The sequence below is a fragment of the Physeter macrocephalus genome, chromosome 13, assembly GCF_002837175.3.
Source record: "Physeter macrocephalus isolate SW-GA chromosome 13, ASM283717v5, whole genome shotgun sequence".
Lineage (NCBI taxonomy): Eukaryota > Metazoa > Chordata > Mammalia > Artiodactyla > Physeteridae > Physeter > Physeter macrocephalus.
The window spans coordinates 182,676-200,664 of NC_041226.1; the positions used below are offsets into that span (position 1 = coordinate 182,676).

At 39.5% G+C, this 17,989-nt stretch overlaps 1 protein-coding gene across 1 annotated transcript in view; it reads left to right on the top strand.

Annotated features, from left to right (window-relative positions):
- The window catches only part of RNF17 (ring finger protein 17), a 114,836-nt gene that overhangs the window by 19,094 nt on the left and 77,753 nt on the right, over positions 1 to 17,989 (top strand). Inside the window, exons 7-13 of the mRNA XM_055089659.1 lie at positions 3,901 to 4,072; positions 5,288 to 5,364; positions 5,639 to 5,713; positions 9,679 to 9,989; positions 10,844 to 10,933; positions 12,460 to 12,618; positions 17,078 to 17,267. Of these exons, the coding sequence (XP_054945634.1) occupies positions 3,901 to 4,072; positions 5,288 to 5,364; positions 5,639 to 5,713; positions 9,679 to 9,989; positions 10,844 to 10,933; positions 12,460 to 12,618; positions 17,078 to 17,267 (1,074 nt within the window). The remainder of the gene's footprint in view (positions 1 to 3,900; positions 4,073 to 5,287; positions 5,365 to 5,638; positions 5,714 to 9,678; positions 9,990 to 10,843; positions 10,934 to 12,459; positions 12,619 to 17,077; positions 17,268 to 17,989) is intronic.

Here is a 17,989-nt window from a genome sequence, read left to right on the forward strand (position 1 = left end):
TGTGGTACACGGGCCTTTCACTGTTGTGGCCTCTCCTGTTGCGGAGCACAGGCCCAGCGGCCATGGCCCATGGGCCCAGCCGCTCCGCAGCATGTGGGATCTTCCCGGACTGGGGCATGAACCCACGTCCCCTGCATCGACAGGCGAACTCTCAACCGCTGTGCCACCAGGGAAGCCCCCACGCTGTGCCTTTTTAAAAAAAATTTTATTTATTTTTAGTTTTGGCTGCGTTGGGGCTTCGTTGCTGCACGTGGACTTTCTCTAGTTGCAGTGAGCGGGGCTTATTCTTCTTTGTGGTGTGCCGGCTTCTATATATGTCTAATAGCTTTTTTTTGTCATTCATTTCCTCTATTACTACCTTTTCTGTTTACTTGATATTTTTTTGGTGGTGACACATTTTGATTCCCTTCTCATTTCTTTTTTGCATATTCTATAGTTAGTTTTTTTTGTGGTTATCATGGGCATTACAAATAACATCCTCACATCTATTTCGAATTGAAGCCAGCACAACTGAATTGCATACAAAACCTCTACTTTACATTTCCACCCCTTCTTTATGTTTTGTTGTCACAGTTGCATCTTTATACATTGTGTACCCATTGACATGGCTTTATAGTCATTTTATGTATTTGTTCTTTAAATGCTGTGGAAAATATAGAGGAGTCATAAACCAAAATTACAATAATAATACATTTTGTATTTGCCCATGTGTTTACCTTCTCCAGAGATGTTGATCTCTTTCATTTTAACCTGAGGGATTCCCTTTTGCAAAAAACCCCGAACGATCTGATTTAAAAATGGACAGAGGGACTGAATAGACATTTTTCCAAAGAAGACCTACACCTGGCCAGTGGGTACCTGAAAAGGTGCTCAGCGTCACTAATCGTCAGGAAAATGCAAATGAAAACCACAATGAGATATCATCTCATACCTGTTAGTATGGCTATTCTTGAAAATACAGGAGATAACAAATGGTAGCAGAGATGTGGAGAAATGCAAACCCTTGTGTATTGTTGCTGAGTATGTAAATTGGTGCAGCCACTATGGAAAACATACGGAGGTTCTTCAAAAAATTAAGAATCTACTAATTCTAATTCTGGGTATTTATTCGAAGGAAATAAATACACTAATTCGAAAAGATATATGCACCCCTGTGATCAAAGCAGCATTATTTACAGTAGCCAAGATAAGGAAACAACCTAAGAGTCCATCAATGGATGAATGTTTAAAGAAGATGTGGGGTGTGTAGATGTGTGTACACACACACACACACACACACACACACACACACACACATAGATGTCTGTGTATGTGATGGAATATCACACAGCCATTAAAAAGAAGGGAATCTTGTCAGGCCCTAGATGCGGAGAACAGATTGGTGGCTGCTAGAGGTGGAGACGGGTGGGCGAGGGGGGTGAAAGGAGGCAGGAGGTGCCGCCTCCCAGTTACAAAATAAGTGTGTCGTGAGGGTGCGGCGCAGAGCGTGCGGCCGCAGTTACTAGCATGGTGTCACATATTTGCAAGCCACTAAGAGAGCACGTCTTGAACGTCCTTGTCACAAGAGAGAACTCTAACTGTGGTGGTGGATGGCAGCTGGACATTTTGCAGTATATGCAATTATGAGTTCATAATGCCGTACACTGAAATTAGCACAATGTCATATGTCAACATACCTCAGTTTTTTAAAATAAAATTTTTTAAGTTAAGTTCTTGAAAAAGAGAATTGGGCGTTTGCAGAAACAGCCACCTCTCCCAGTCTTTGCAGACTGTCTGTTTGCTTGTGCAGCTGAGTTTTTGGATCAGCCTCCGTGAAGGCTTAAGGTACTTTGAGGTCTTCTCTGAACATGTGTCTTGCATGAGTGTGGCTTGTTTGACTCCTTTGTATTAGCTGTTTACAATGTCTTAATTTCCTAAAGCATCTCACCCCAGCTTCTCCTTTGAGCCTCAGGCGGGCTGTTGTGTGTCTGTATCTGTGGTCTCTGTTGCCAGAGCACCTGTAGCTGTTAGTCTCTCTGCAGCCTTCCCAGCTCACTTTCTCTTGCTGCCTGAGTTCCACATTAAGTAAAACAGCTCTTCAGGCAGCCCCGAGACAAATGAGGACGTTGCGAATAAGGTTTGCTGCTGCCCCTTCGGAGGGAAGCATTGGGAACTGCTCTGCTGTCTCCAGACCAGGACTGCACCACGCTGAGCAGGGCTCTGGGCGAGGTCAAGAAATGAAATTTCCTACTGATTTGACTGTGGGTTCCTCTCAGTTGTACATTTGCTCCATTGCTGTATACCTTTGTCCACTTCCCAGAGTCCTATAAGATTGTTTTAACCAGTTTTTGGCTCTCATTTGAAATCTCCATTGGGGAATGAGGGCTTAGAGTTTCCTAGTCTGCCATTTTGCTGACATCACTCCCTGGGCATGATTTTTTTAGGAATCATCTGGAACTTATCAAAATGACCACTTATCCTCTAAAGAAATGATTTTCATAAAGTATATATATAATTACTAAAAGTTTTTTGGAATACTTCTTCATCTTTAGAGCCTTGTCACATTCTTATTACTCTTCAGTGTGGCAGACTCTCCTTTTTTGAGGCCAGATTTGATTTTGAGGAAATCGTTTTATTTATTTGATGAATAAAATAAGCAAGTTAGACACTATGATTTTTGGTCAAAATATCTTAATTTCCATAATAATTCTACTGTAGACAGAAAAATTTTTGAGAAATGAGGCACAAATAATGAAGGAATAACTCTGTAAGCTTCATAAGTGATTACTTTGAAGATTATAGTTAATCGCTACCTAAGTTTTGGTTTGGTGAAGTCTATTTTAAAGTCTCATTTTTTTATATAAATTTATTTATTTTTAATTTTTGGCTGTGTTGGGTCTTCATTGTTGCACGCAGGCGTTCTCCAGTTGTGGCAAGCGGGGGCTACTCTTCATTGCGGTGCGTGGGCTTCTCATTGCGGTGGCTTCTCTTGTTGTGGAGCACGGGCTCTAGGTGCACAGGCTCAGTAGTTGTGGCATATGGGCTTAGTTGCTCTGTGGCATGTGGGATCTTCCCAGACCAGGGATCGAAACCATGTCCCCTGCGTTGGCAGGCAGATTCTTAACCACTGTGCCACCAGGGAAGTCCTGAAGTCTCATTTTAAATTCATGTAATATGTATCTGCTTATGAAATTCTAAAATGTCTAGGTAGGTCCTTGTGAGAAATGAGTACAGATATGTCTTTGTAATGGCACAAGTGACTGCAAGATAGCCAGGATTTCTCTCTTACTTTTAAAAGTGATAGCATCGTCTAGGGTCTGTCACATCTCTGCAGTTCTGTGACAGCTGTATCTGTGATGTGATAACTATATCCTTCTACAAAATTTACCTTTTTTCTAGTTTTACGCACGTAGCTTTCAACTATAATAGATTTCAGGGCTTCCCTGGTGGCACAGTGGTTAAAAATCCGCCTGCCAATTCAGAGGACACGGGTTCGAGCCCTGGTCCGGGAAGATCCCACATGCCACAGAGCAACTAAGCCCATGCGCCACAACTACTGAGGCTGCGCTCTAGAGCCCACGAGCCACAGCTACTGAAGCCCGTCCACCTAGAGCCCGTGCTCCGCAACAAGAGAAGCCACCACAACGAGAAGCCCGTGCGCTGCAACGAAGAGTAGCCCCCGCTCACCACAACTAGAGAAAGCCCACGCACAGCAATGAAGACCCAACGCAGCCAAAAATTGATTAATTTTTAGAAAAACTGTAATAGATTTCAGTTCAATTGAATGCCTCATTAACCATGTTATGTTATTTAAGTTCATAAAGTAGTGAATTTACCTTTTCAGTACTGTTGAGTTTCTTTAAATTTACTTTCATAAAAATGTTTATGAAATACTGAAAAACAACTTTATCTTAAATGAAGGAAAAAGAACCTGTGTGAAGAGGTAGTAAGAAATACGGATGACTACTTATCAAATATAATAACGGCTAAAAGATACATTGAAGTGAAAAAAAATGATTTGGATGCAGCTATGAAGATAGCAAGAGAATTAAAATCCACACCTTCTCTAAGAATATTCTGTGACCTGAATCAGGTAGTTTTAACAGTTCATAATGTGAATTATTTCTGTGGTGGCTTATATTACCTACTTTGGAATATAATATTTAAGACTTAAGAAGAATTTGTGTTTCAGATTATCCTAATTTGTATTGGCATCAATTCAGAATTCTTAGGTGTTTGAATTCTAAGATAAACATTAATAAACTTGTTTGGCCTTTTATTATTATTTACCACTTAGGGAAATGGTGCAGTAAAGTCTTTTAGAACACACTGTCTGAGAACAAGTAGGATGACATTGAGTCGAAAGTTGTTTCTAGGACAGTTGAATAAAAAATGAGGACAAGTAAGAGTAGCAAAGTAAATAGGACTATTTTCTTTTTACAGACAGTTAGGTATGACTGTCAACTCTTGACTTAGAAACTTATCAAGATGCCATTTAGGTTTTTCTCCCAACCCCCAGCTGTGCACCTCAGGAAACAAGGTGATTCAGCTCTGCCCTGTCATCTAATCATGTGCCTAGAATTAGGCAGCAATAGAAACATGTTTCTTATGAGATCGTTTGGCAGGGCTGGGTTAACCATCGATCCTCTTTGCTAATTTCTGTCTTGCTCCCTTGGGGTGTAGATCCTACTCTGTTGTCTTTGAATCTTCAGGGCCTCATTACCCATAGATGATCAGATATTTGGATTGAACTGAAGTATAAAATAGAAGCCATTGGTTTACCTGCCTCCAGAGTCTTGAACTTTGAAGGAGAAGAGTTTGCCGCCATCTTACTTGACCAGGCCTCCCTCCAGCTGTAGTTCTAAGAACAGTAATAGTTCCTGTGTATTATATGTGAAGCATTAGGAGGTGAAAAAAAGTAAAATCTGGTCTTTACCCTAGTTAGCTGCATTAGGAAGATGGGGAAAAAAAAAAAAGAGAGAAACGTTTGAGGACAGCAGTGCAGGTGCAAAATGAATCTGATCAGAATTTTCCCTGATCGTGTAGCTGTATCCCATTTATTAACTACTGTCTTTTGTTATCTGTTGATACATATCTTCAGAAGATTTTAAATTTCTTTTGGGGAAAAATTCATAAATTCTTATTTGCATCCCTCCCTTTGCTTGCCTAAAATCAAACCCTGAGCACATTAATTAGTGAAAATACCTAAAGGGTATAGTTTTTTTTCTAAAATCTTACTCTGTTTCAGCGGTATTTATAATTACAAAGCAAAATGCACATATGAGTGATACTTTTCTTTTGATTTTAGATTATCTGGACTTTGAAATTAACATTTGAGAGCGAATTGTCACAAGTCACCTCTCTAAAACTAAGGAACTCTCCCAAGTAAGTAAGTTATAATTCAGGAGAACGTCATACTTAAATATAAAACTGTATTAGGATAGATTTATTAAAATAACAAGCAGTTATAAATTGAAAATTTGGGTCAAAAAATGTTTCCCAAATTAGCAACCAAATTAAAATAAGTAATTTATGATAAATTAGAAAGTTATTTAAGTGTTCTGTCTTTCAGAGTTTTTAATGTTAGCAACTAATTTTTATTAGGGAAGGTAATAAACTTGTATTAGAGCATTTTTTTATGCTAAGTATTTAATTTTAGGTTGAATATGAATTGCAGTGAGATCATCTGTATGTTCAACAATATGGGAAAGATTGAATTTGAGGATTCAGCAAAGTAAGTATGAGAATGGCAATATGCTATTAGTGTCTGACATGGTGTAAGGGACAGAAGTATTATCTGAGACAGAAAAGTTGATGTTCAGTGTAATATTTATGATTCAAAAGCTGAAAAATAATATAAAGGGCAAAATGGTTTTTATCAGTTAAATTCCGCATAAAATATTTAAGAATTAAAAGACCTAGAAGGGGTCAGCATTCAATGATATATGTCGGAGTCATCTTTTTCTTTTTAATAAATTTATTTATTTATTTATTTATTTATTTTTGGCGGCTTTGGGTCTTCGTTGCTGTGTGCAGGCTTTCTCTAGTTGTGGCGAGCGGGGGCTACTCTTCGTTGCGGTGCGCGGGCTTCTCACTGCAGTGACTTCTCGTGTCACGGAGCACAGGCTCTAGGCGCACGGGCTTCAGTAGTTGCAGCATGTGGGCTCAGTAGTGGCTCGTGGTCTCTAGAGTGCAGGCTCAGTAGTTGTGGCGCACGGGCTTAGTTGCTCTGCGGCATGGGGGATCTTCCCGGACCAGGGGTCGAACCTGTGTCCCCTGCATTGGCAGGCAGATTATTAACCACTGCGCCACCAAGGAAGTCCTCCGAGTCATCTTTGAGATTCATTCATTCAGCTAGCATTGAACACTGATGTTGTGCTAGGCACTGACAGCCTAGATACTGAGATTTATGCAGAGAAGTTAAACTAAGTAGAGAATGATACACATAAATAATGAAGTACGTAATTGCTATGATAGTAGTTTGTGCAGAATTTAATGGAGATGCAAAGGAAGGGAATGATCAGTTCTTTGAGATGTAACGGGTCTTGGAAAGAGGAGATTTTGTTTTCCCTCATCCATGAAAAATGAGTAGCAATTGGAAAGGAGGACAAAAGGGAGGCAGGCATCTTTGCAGAAAGCACTGTATGGGTAGTGAGATCACATACTACATTCAGGGACCTGCATGTATAATTCCATATGGCAGAGGATACATAGAGGCTGAATCCTAAAGACTTTGTTGTGTGGTGGTATTTGGACTTTATTTCTTAGACCTGTGCTATCCAATATGGTAGCTGCTAACCACGTGTGGTCATTTAAATTTAAGTGTAAATTAATTAAAACTAAATAAAATGAAAAATTCAGTTCTTTGGTTGCAGTAGCCACATTTCAGGTGCTCAGTAGCCATATTTGGTTAGTGGCTGTCGGATAGTGCAGCACAGTTTCATTATTGCAGAAGGTTCTGTTGGACAACACAGCTGTAAATAATAGAAAGCCACTAAAAGATTTTTAGCATAAAAATAAAAATAATTAGGTTACATTTGTAGAAGATAACTCTAGTGACCGTAGAGGGTTCTTTGGAAGAATATGAGGCCAGAGGCTGAAGGATGGGTTAGGCTGTTATATAAATAGTCTCAGCAAATGATGAGAAACCAAATGTAGGTAGTAGCACTGGAGAGGAACAGATAGATAATGACAAATGCTGAACAGGGAAAAGTGGTGTAACTTAGTAACTGTTTGGGTGTGGGGAATGAGGAAAAGGGAGGCATCCTCAGTGATTTATAGGTCTATATTTGGTGATGAATTGTGGTATTATTCACCAAGTTTGGAAAAACAGGAAGAAAAGAAGTTGGGCGGGGGAAGATAGTGGGATATGTTGAGTTACTGTTGTTTACTAGGTATCTTGGGAGAAATGTCCAGAGGGAAGTGAGCTGTATGTGCTGAAACTTAACAAGAGGTTCTGGATTTCATTCTTGGTTTAGGAGTAGTCAGAATGTAAATGGTTTAGAAACCCCCAAAAGAAAATAAGTTTATTCAGTTGTAGGTGGTATGGCTCCTAAGGAAATCGTCCCCCAACAAGCGTAACGTTCATTACTCTGAGGAAATCATGAGGGTCCAGCCCACAGCCTTACAATCTCAGAAACAGACATGAGCAGATCTTACTCTAAGCCAGGTAGACTCATGTAAGCCAAGTTCACAAAACTGACATATAGTCTGAATTCCAGTTTATTAACTTAAGGGGCAAATATAATTGCCACAGGGACTAGAACACTTAGGTTGGCGTTCTTTTCCAATATCCAGAGAGACACAAGAAGCCAAATCATCAGAAGTTGCTTTGTTTGAGGTGTTTTCTGAATAAAGGGAGTAAGGTTTATCGAATAGCTGAACGGTGTTGGTCCTGGACAGCTCGCTACATTCCTTTCCCCCCAGGGAAGACCTTGCCAGAGGCCTCAAGTACCAGTCCTTTGGCTCAGCTCATCTTCCCCACATGTGGAGCCCTGGCCTCTATTTGCCTCTGTGACTTGACGTTTTCCACTTTCGTGGATGATCATCCTTTCCAGTCAGTACGTTCTTCTAGATATTTTCATAACTTGAATATGGTTACTATCAAATATTTTTAATACTGAAGGGTATTTTGTCTCTTCAGGAGTCTGTATTGATCTTGCCTTGGTTTTAAATTTAACTCAGAAGTCTTTTAAATTTCTTGCTAGTTTTTAGGGAAAGTATCACTGTAGCCTGCCTCTACTGATGATGGGTGGTAATTAAAGAATGGGTTTGCCCAGTGAGAGCAAGTATTGAAGTGGGTCAGGACAGTGCCCTGGAAAAAATATTAAATTTTAAGACAGGGAAAGGGTAATCTGCAACAAAACAAAACAAAACCAAGAAGGGGTAGGAGAGAGTGGTGTTCTGCAAGTAAGAGGAGAAGTCTGTGAGACAGGTTGGTTGGCGGCATTAAATGTCTCAGTAAAGCCAGACAAGAGTTACTGTAAAAAGAAATGTTTTAGATTACAGAGTTGTCAACCTATATGAATCCTCAGAAGCTGTTTGGACCTTTAGTCAATGTGTATTAAGAGATGGGTAAGATAGGTCTGCTGAATCCAGTTGGCTTTTTAGGTTCTTATTTCTGATTTCATTTGGCTTCTTCTTTTTTTTTTTTAATTTATTATTTATGTTTGGCTGCGTTGGGTCTTCATTGCTGCACGCGGGCTTTCTCTAGTTGTGGCGAGCGGGGACTACTCTTTGTTGCGGTGCGCGGGCTTCTCGTTGCGGTGGCTTCTCTTGTTGTGGAGCGCAGGCTCTAGGCGTGCGGACTTCAGTAGTTGTGGCTTGTGGGCTTAGTTGCTCCTTGGCTGTGGGATCTTCCCGGACCAGGGCTCGAACCTGTCTCCCCTGCATTGGCAGGCAGATTCTTAACCACTGCGTCACCGGGGGCGTCCTCACTTGGCTTCTTAAATGGTGATCTGTGAAGAAGCTAAATGTGTCATGGAGTAACGAAAATTAAAGCTTTTGAGAATCTCATTTTTTTGATAGAATATCTATACTTTTAGATTTGATAGCCCATATCTGTGTGGATTTATGAAGAAGATAAATTTGTAGATTAGTGGCTATTGAATAATCATACCCAAAGGATTCGGACTGATGGTGATTTTTAGCCTAGATGGAGGTTTCTAGTAATTTTCTCCGGATTGTACCTCTCACTGCTTCCTGCACTTTATTTTTAAGCCAGTGAATTAAACGAAGAAGAAATAATCTTAGCATAGTTTAAAATCAAACACCTAAGCCAAATCAAAATTTGGATAATTGAAACTGAAAACCTGTATCCACTGTTCTTCTAGGATCAGATCATTGTGACATGACTGTATATCAAGTTCTTTCTTTAGCTTCTCATTGATTTTACCTCTTGTTGACCTTTTAAAATCCTTGGGCTTGCTTGGGAATGGGCAGAAGTTTCGGGATAATGGAAATGTTCTAAAATTAGATTGTGGTGATGGTTACCCAACTCTAAATTTAGTAAAAATTAATTGGATTTTATAGTGTGTAAATTATATCAATACAGCTGTTTAAAAAAATACCTGTGGGACACCTATACAACTTTAACTCTTCGTATGTGTCACAATACTGTCATGTGGAAAGGGAATGGTTTTAAGGTGGTTATAAAAAAATTATGAACTGATTAAAAGTAGCCTCTGTATCTTTAAACAGATTTGATCCTCAAGAAAGTGAAGTGGGACGGAATGTTCAAAAGAAATATAATCATAAAAAGGAATTTTCTTGTAGTGGTGCATACCCATCACTAGAAAAGAAAAAGGTTGACATTTCTATCCTGACTAGTGAAGCCCCCCCACCAACTCCTTTGCAACGGGAAAGCGGTGATATGCATTTAGAAGCAAAACACTTCCCACCACAGCACGAGGTTGTTGCAATAACCCCCTGTGAAACCATTGCTGCTCTGCCTCAGGCGGGACCGAGCCCTGATGTGATCATCGAAGAAGTCATCGAAGAAGACCTAGAAAGTGAGTGAAAATAGAAAAGCAAGGAAACAATATATTGTGTCTGGAATTAGAAACGGAGTTAGTACCTTTTTGTCCCTGTACTTAACATATTGCTGTTACACCTCATTCTGAGTTAATCTGTTGATTCCATGCCCCTTCTTTCACATTTTCCAAAGTTAGGATAATTTTTAATGCAATAACATAGCTAAACTCTAATATTTGGTTTAATTAGGGTGTTTGACTTTTCAGTGTTCCACATAGAAACCTCTATATAAGATGAAAATACTGTAAATAAATGACAACCATATTAGCAGAAGCAGTCTGATGACTTTGTTCTTAAATTTAAGAATAGCATAGCTTCAATCTTTGTTCTGAGATACAGTCCTTTATAAAATGAACTGTCATGAATGTAGTAGCATCTCTTAACATTTGTTAACAGTAGCATTTGTTAACATTTAAATGTATCGTAATTATTTGATTAGATTTCCAGTGTTGGTGTTCTCCCCATCAACATCAGGGTGAGATACTACTGTGTGTAGTTACATTGTCAGTCTTCTTTAGGACCATTTTCAAGATCTTTGGTTTTCTCCTCCCCCCTGCTCCCAGTCTATTTCATTGATTGAGTTTCCAGAATGGTATTTTGAATACAAAAAAAAGGACATGCTGTTTTCTCTCGTCTCCACAATATTATTATTATCACTGATTATCTCAGTGAGTTAAGAGAACTATCAGGACTTTGCCTGCTGATACAAGGGGGTCTTGCCCTTCCAGTATTTTGCCCATGCAAGTACAGCTTTTTAAACAGTATGTTAAGTATGCCATTGTCAACGTAATAAAACTAATAACAATTGCCTTTATTTTCTCTTTTGACGAAGCATGCTTCACAGATTATCTTGTGGAGACACCTAGATATCCAAAAGAGCCTCTTCAGAAAAAATCATCTGTTCCTTTCGGATCAAAAGCAGGTACGTTAACAACTCTGAACTTGATGCAGCAGAGTTGATACATAGTAACTCTTATGGAGAGGGAGGCAGTGAGTAAAATGAATTTTCCTAATAACTGAAATTTATTTATTTATTTTTGCCACGCCACACGGCTTGTGGGATCTTAGTTCCCCGACCAGGGATCAAACCCAGGTCCACAGCAGTGGAAGCGCCGAGTTTTAACCACTGGCCCTCCAGGGAATTCCTAACATTTCTTCCTTTTTAATGTTAAAAGTTCTGGCTGTTACTGGGAAAAATATTTCTGAAATTTACTACACTTCTCTCAGCTGTCTCCCCAGCTAACATACTTATCTCTTTACCTCATCCTCAGTATGGGTATTATTCGTGTGATCTGTATTGGGTAGGTAAAATGATCTATTTGTTCAGTTTTTATCATCTATCTATACTTCAGTTTCTCCTAGTCTTTGTTTTTTAAACATTTTTACTAGATACACTAGGACACCTACATTGTTCAAAAATTAAATATATATATATTAAAATACCCTGTGAACCTTTTCCCCTAACCTATTCCCATTCCATGTGTCTCTTCCTCCTTTCCAGTTTCTTTATTCATATTTGAACAAATACACATATATTATTTTTCTAATTCTCATTTTTGGTTGTTTTTGTACACAAAACATAGCGTGCCATATACACTGCAGTGTTTTTTTAATTCCTTTCTTTTTTCCTTGGTTTTTTTTTTTTTTTTTTTTTTGGGGGGGGGCCATGTCACATGGCATGCGGGATCTTAATTCCCCAATCAGGGATCAAACCTGTGCCCCCTGCAGTGGAAGTGTGGAGTCTTAACCACTGGATGGCCAGGGAAGCCCCTTAATTCCTTCCTTGACATTATATTCTGGAGATCTTTTCATATCAGTAGAAACACTTGGCTTAATTACTGCTGTATACAAAAAGTTTCTCACTGTCTTTTATTCTGCCCCACCCTTACTTCCACCAAAACACACATATCTCCCCCTAAATGCTGCTCAGTATGTTGGTTTTCCCAGAGTTTTTTTCATACTTCTCCAGCCTGATAAAATTTAAGATTCAAAGTGGCCATGAGCTAATTATTAGTTCTTTCAGTTTAGTATAGTTTAAACAGGATTTTGTTTCTATATTAGAAACATCGTTATCAGTGGGGTTCTGAGTTCCACTTATGGTTATAAATAAATTCTGAAGTTTTGTTGTAATACAGTAGAGTTACAGAGTATACTCTGATTTTAGAACCTAACTAACTACTTGAACTTCAATTCCACTTATTTAACATATTTTGCAAATAAAATAAAATGTTTGCAGTTCAGGTTGCTAAAGAAATCATTTTGGAAGTGAGATGTGTTTGTTTTATCAGTCTAGTTACTGTCTGGGTTTTGGGTTACCTATTGTGGGCCTAGGTATTCTAGAGTTTGCAGTGCTACAAGACACATTCTTTCAAAGGATACTGCATTCAGTTTCTGTGAATTCTTTCCTGACTTTTGGCTTATTAATGTGGTTTAAATATTCTCATCCAGGTTCTCCAGAGCTCGTTTTTGTAAGCCATGTAATACATCCTTGCCACTTCTACATTCGGAAGTATTCACAAATAAAAGATGCAACAGTATTGGAAAAGAAGGTGAATCAGTTTTGCATTAAGAGTGTATACCTTGATCCTTCAGACATTTTGGAGCTAGGTAATGAAATATTACTCTAAGTTAAAATATGAAGCTTATTTAAATATTGTAATATTGGCCAACCCATATAGACTTTTTGTAATACAAATTTGCAAGCATAAAGGTTAAGTTAAATTTTATTTAGGTAACTTAGCTAAGTATTCAAATCGACTGGTTTTTTTTGTGTGTGCTCAGAGATACCTAGTAGTAATATTATTACAGTATACAGTATACATAATTCCAGTGTTTTTAAAGTCATTTTAAAATGATTTTTAAATATTTTTAGTATCATTTGCCAAGTTTAACTGGAGTCATACTAATTTGGAACTTGCTTTCTTTTCTTAATGTTCTTTTCCATTATGGTTTATCACTGAATATTGAATATAGTTCCCTTTGCTATCCAGTAGGACCTTGTGGTTTATCCATTCTATTTATAATAGTTTGCATCTACCAACCACAAACTCCCACTTCATCAAATACCAAATATGGTATTTGTCTTTCTCTTTCTGACTTCACTTAGTATGATAATCTCTAGTTCCATCCATGTTGTTGCAGGTAGCATTATTTTGATCTTTTTTTATGGCTAAATAGTATTCCATTGTATATATGTACCACATCTTCTTTATCCATTCATCTGTCAGTGGACATAAAATTGACTGTTGAGTGAGATATACACAAAAACTCCATTATGGAGTAAGGTGAGATATTTTTTAAGTTACAAAACCCATGATGGGTTATATAATTTGTCCCCTCATCTCAGAGAAAAGTATTCCTCTAAGTGTTCCTTGTAGTATGACTACCTTCCCTTGCTATCTACGTGTGAATGTTGAAGATGTCACTGAACACCTGAGTGAGATAGATGCAGGGCAGTGGCATCCATTTCCTAGGGCCACACAGAGGGTAGTCGGTAAATTTAATCAGTCCATCTTAATTTTAAGGCTGTGTGTAATTTGCTGTAATTTAGGCTTTCATTACAAACGTTTTCTTTGTAACACTTGATTAAATTTGATTTTACTTTGTAATAAGATGAAGCTATGATTTGTTTGATTTATTAATAGAGCATTTTTCTCATTCTGTTAATGTCAATGCCTATGTATAACTAATACCGAAAAGTACTATATTGTCTGTTCAGCTTTATATAGTAGGGTTTTTTTTTTTAATTTTTTGGCTGTGTCGGGTCTTGGTTGTGGCACGTGGGACCTTTCATTGCAGCGCGTGGGCTTCTCTCTAGTTGTGGCACGTGGGTTTTCTCTCTCTGGTTGTGACGCGGAGGCTTCAGGGCACGTGGGCTCTGTTGTTTGTGGCACTCGGTCTCTCTAGTTGAGGCACGTGGGCTTAGTTGCCCTGTGGCATGTGTTATCTTAGTTCCCCGACCAGGGATTGAACCCACATCCCTTGCATTGGAAGGGGGATTCTTTACCACTGGACCGCTGGGGAAGTCCCTATAGTAGTTCTTTAAAAGTGTTACTCTCAGCTCATCTTTGTAGCTTATCAGAATATCAAAAGACTAGAATCATATACTTCTGATAAAAATGAATAATAATTTTTAAAGTTAAAAAATAGTGTTTAGGGACTTCCCTGGTGGCACAGTAGTTAAGAATCCTCCTGCCAGTGCAGGGGACACGGGTTCGAGCCTTGGTCCAGGAAGATCCCACATGTCACAGAGCAACTAAGCCTGTGTGTCACAACTGCTGAGCCTGTGCTCTAGAGCCTGCGAGCCACAACTGCTGAAGCCCGTGTGCCTCGAGCCCATGCTCTGCAACAAGAGAAGCCACCACGGGACTTCCCTGGTGGCGCGGTGTTTAAGAATCCACCTGCCAATGCAGGGGACATGGGTTCGATCCCTGGTCTGGGAAGATCCCACATGCCGCGGAGCAACAGCCTGTGTGCCACAACTACCGAGCCCACATGGCACAACTACTGAAGCCCGTGCGCCTAGAGCCCTGCTCTGCAACGAGAGAAGCCACCACAATGAGAAGCCCGTGCACTGCCATGAAGAGTAGCCCCCACTTGCCACAACTAGAGAAAGCCCTCGTGCAGCAATGAAGACCCAAAACAGCCAAAAATAAATTTAAAAAAGAAAGAGGGGGCTTCCCTGGTGGTGCAGTGGTTGAGCATCCACCTGCTGATCCAGGGGACACGGGTTCGTGCCCTGGTCCGGGAGGATCCCACATGCCACGGAGCAGCTAGGCCAGTGAGCCGTGGCTGCTGAGCCTGCGCGTCCAGAGCCTGTGCTCCGCAATGGGAGAGGCCACAACAGTGAGACGCCCGCGTACCACAAAAAAAAAGGAAGAGAAGCCACCACGATGAGAAGCACGTGCACCTCAACGAAGAGTAGCCCGCACTCGCAGCAAATAGAGAAAGCCCGTGTGCAGCAACGAAGACCCAGCGCAGCCAAAAATAAATAAATAGAATAAATTAATTTAAAAAATCGTATTTAAATTCTGAATATCTAAGGAGGGAAGAGTGTAGCGTTAAACTTAATTTTTACAGCTGCAAATAATTCTCTAAATTTAATATATGCACAAAAGAGCTCAGTTTAGATTTAGAAAATGTTCTAAGAAAGCCAAAAAGTCATCCTTTAAGTTGTCAAGGATAATTATTATTTCAAGGTAGATATACATGATTTAAATACTCATCATTTTTCTTTCAATTTTTTTATTTTTGGCTGCGTTGGGTCTTCGTTGCTGCATGTGGGCTTCCTCTAGTTGTGGCAAGCAAGAGCTACTCTTCATTGCAGTGCACGGGCTTCTCACTGCGGTGGCTTCTCTTGTTGCGGAACACGGGCTCTAGGCGCGTGGGCTTCAGTAGTTGTGGCTCACAGGCTCAGTAGTTGTGGCTCACAGGCTCAGTAGTTGTGGCACACGGGCTTAATTGCTCCAGGGCATGTGGGATCTTCCCAGACCAGGGTTTGAACCCGTGTGCCCTGCATTACCCTGGATTCTTAACCACTGTGCCACCAGGGAAGCCCTCATTTATCTTTCAAGAAATTAATGGTAAGGGAAGAAATGTAATATAATGCTTTCGCCGAGTATCCTCTTGTTCCCTTTTCCTACCTGTGTTCTTCATTGTAAAGAACAGATGACTTCAATAGACTTTTATCTCATCTACTGCAAGAAAGAATCGTTTAATAGCTTATAGTTTAAGAATATTGGTTATATGGTGTATCAGCATAAGAGAAGGGTTGATGACAATCTCAAGGCCAAAACAGATGTTTTGGCAGAACTTAAAAGGTTGCCCTGATGTGCCTCTCAACTATCCTGTTTCTCTTTTTTCTTTTTTTTTTTTTTTTTTTTGCGTTACGTGGGCCTCTCACCGTTTCGGCCTCTCCCGTTGCGGAGCACAGGCTCCGGACGCACAGGCTCAGTGGCCATGGCTCACGGGCCCAGCCGCTCCGCGGCACGTGGGATCTTCCCGGAACGGGGCACGAACCCGTGTCCCCTGCATCGGCAGGTGGGCTCTCAACCACTGCGCCACCAGGGAAGCCCCAACTATCCTGTTTTTATTAGCATGTATAGAGGGGATTATACAGCATCTCTCTGTATGTAATCAGTGATCAGGTCTTACCAAGTATATCTCTGATGCTAGATGAGTTTTTAAGAGGATGGGCTCTAAGTCTACCTGGGTTCTCTTCCTACCTCTTCTAAGTAGCCATGTGGCTTGGGCTGGGTTTTCAGCCTCTTTTTGCCTAGTTTCCTCATCTACGGGATGGAAGCGCCATCTCCATGGGGTGGTTGTGGGGAGGAGGTGAATTCAAACACAAAATACTGAGAACATTGCTGAGCCTATAGTAAAAATAAAAATTCTTTCTAACTTGATCTTTTTTTCTGGTTATTAATTTGTAATTCATCTGATCCCTCCATAAGGGAAGACCATAAGGTCTCCCTCTGCTGCTTGGTCCTTGGTTCATCTTCCCCTTCTCTGAACTCCACTGTGTATTAATTTCTTAATTTTGGCCTTTCACATTCTCCCTTTCTTGGTTTCTTTACTTTCACTCCCCTTTTACCACGAGAAGGTCATTGCTGCTTTATGCTACTAAAGTGTTTTATAGATTTTGGTGTATATATATCTGTACTTGCATGTGTGTACATGCACAAGGATAGGTTTTTATTGTTACAAGTACAGTGTATTATAGTCACTTACTTGCCTGTCTCCTTTCCTTTCTTGAGCTTCTTGATAGCAGGACAGTCTTACTCATCTTTGTTATAGTTTATAAAACACAGGTCCTCAGTAAAGGACTGCTGGCTTTGTTTTCTTTGTTTTTACCTCCCCGTCTAGGACATAAGTTTCTGTATAACAGAAACTGCCAAAATACACTACCTTTTAATCCCTCTCATAGCACTTGACACAGTACTGTATCATCAGTTAATAAATGAATTAAGACTTCTTAGTGGTGGAACTGATGTACATGTTCGTAAATTAGAGCTAATTAGATATTTTTCTTCATAAACATTGATAATGATTTGTCTCCATTATTTAGGTGCAAGAATATTTGTCAACAGTATTGAAAATGGAATGTGGTGTCGAGGAACTATTACTGAATTAATTCCAATAGGAAGTGAAAGTATTAGAAAACCTTGTATTCCAACCAAATTCTTAGTCCACAAAGTTGCACTAATACAAATATTCATGATAGATTTTGGAAATTCTGAAGTCCTAATTGTTACAGGGTATGTTATTTTATAATTACTATGTGTTCCCGGTCTGCTTAGAAACACTTGTGATGGGGGAGGAGGGGAGATACTAAAGAAGAAAGAAAAGTAGGAAGAGGTAGAGAGGAACAAGTTATCCTTCTTCACTTCCAAGGCATATACCTTTTATTTTGCTCTGTAATTTGTCTTACTAATTACTAAATTAGTAAAGTATTAGCTATCAGTGTTACTAGATGGGGAGCTTGGAAAAAGAACTTTCTGATGTTTCAAACTTAAATGCTCTTCTATATAGCCTCAGAGCAGGAAATGAAGCGCAAAAATGGTTCGTTTAAATAAAGTGTTACAGTTAGTTGCCAGATGGTTGAGTAAAATTTTTAATCATATTTCTATAATTTCATTATTGTATGTTAAAGTGGCATAGTGTCTAACTCTAGGTGTTCTAAACTGTTTTCCTCAGTCTTCTAGGAAAATAAAACAAACTGAAAATGTTCTTCTAGTAAGGACCAGTGTTAACTCTTGCATGGTCACTTTATTAAATGGTCATAGCTTTATAAATAGATTTCTATTTGAGGGTGTCATTATGCCTTTTAAATTTAAACCAAATAGGTATATGAAAGACAGTCCAGATGAAGGCAGTTGAGATTTATTTCTTTTTTTTTTTTTTTTTTTTTTTTTTTTGGTATGCGGGCCTCCCTCTGCTGTGGCCTCTCCCATTGCGGGGCACAGGCTCCGGACGCGCA